Source organism: Rhea americana, unplaced genomic scaffold, assembly GCF_003343005.1.
Source record: "Rhea americana isolate MKP2758 unplaced genomic scaffold, rheAme1 scaffold_84, whole genome shotgun sequence".
Classification (NCBI taxonomy): Eukaryota; Metazoa; Chordata; class Aves; order Rheiformes; family Rheidae; genus Rhea; species Rhea americana.
The window spans coordinates 2,620,197-2,621,191 of NW_028187023.1; the positions used below are offsets into that span (position 1 = coordinate 2,620,197).

The 995-nt window shown below is 66.2% G+C and overlaps 1 protein-coding gene across 1 annotated transcript in view; it reads right to left on the bottom strand.

Moving 5' to 3' along the window:
• Positions 1 to 989, bottom strand: part of DCAF5 (DDB1 and CUL4 associated factor 5) — a 75,440-nt gene extending 74,451 nt beyond the window's left edge. The window contains exon 1 of the mRNA XM_085323326.1: positions 793 to 989. Within this exon, the coding sequence (XP_085179452.1) occupies positions 793 to 976 (184 nt within the window). The 5' untranslated portion in view covers positions 977 to 989. The remainder of the gene's footprint in view (positions 1 to 792) is intronic.
• Between the last annotated feature and the right edge of the window lie 6 nt (positions 990 to 995).

Here is a 995-nt window from a genome sequence, read left to right on the forward strand (position 1 = left end):
GAAGCCAGAAAGGCATCGGCACCCCCTACCCTGCCCCCGGCGCGGCTGCCCAAACTCACCCTGCCGGGGAACAGGGGGAGAGGGCAGGGAGGAGGTGGAACTGCACCGCCGCCGCAAAATCCTGCTCCCCGGCCCGACGAGGACATCAGGGGAGGGGGCGCCAAAAAAAGTCACCAGTCCCTAAAACACACCGACCCGCCTCCCCACCCGCAGGCCAGCTGCCATCCCCCACCCCGCCGCCGCGCCGGCACCGCGACCGGCCACGCGCAGCCCCACGCGTGCCCACCCCCCCCACGCCCGAGGGGCAGCGGCTGCTGCCCCCCGCGACCACTCCGTGACCTAGTTCACGGCCCCGGCTCTCGGCTCGGGTTATCCCTGGCGAATGTCACTCGGCCCCCGCGACTGAAACTCAGTTTTGTTTCCCGTCCGTCCACCTAAAATTAAAACAAACAAACAAAACCCCCCAACCCCCCTTTTTAAGGGGCAAAGCAAGCAATCGATGAGGAAAAAGGACACCCCCAGCGTCCTGCAAACACTCTCCTAAAAAAGAAAGCAAGAGGAAAAAAAAAAAACTTTGTCCAGGGTCGGCTCCCTCTCCGGGGGGGGGAATAGAATTTAAAACCTGTCAACCATTTTAGCTCTCTGCTTGGGAAACACGGCTTCTCCGCAATGGTCGGTCCGGAGCACGGCGCCGGCGGCCCCCCGGGCTCCCRCCGCCCCCCCGGGCCGCGAGGGAGATGCTCTGGCGGGGAGGGGGGGACGCCGGCGGGGGCCGGGGAAGGGCGGCGTTACCTGAGACCAGCCACTGGCCTCCATTGTTGGAGAACTCGATGGCATTGACACAGCCGAAGTGGCCCAGGAGGTCCTTCTTGTAGAGGTTCCTGCAGCCCCGCAGGCGCCGCCGCTGGAAGTCCTGCGTGAGCAGCGGGTCGCCCTCCAGGCCCCGCCGGGACAGGAACCCCACCACGGAGCGCATGCTGCCCCCGCGGCCGCCG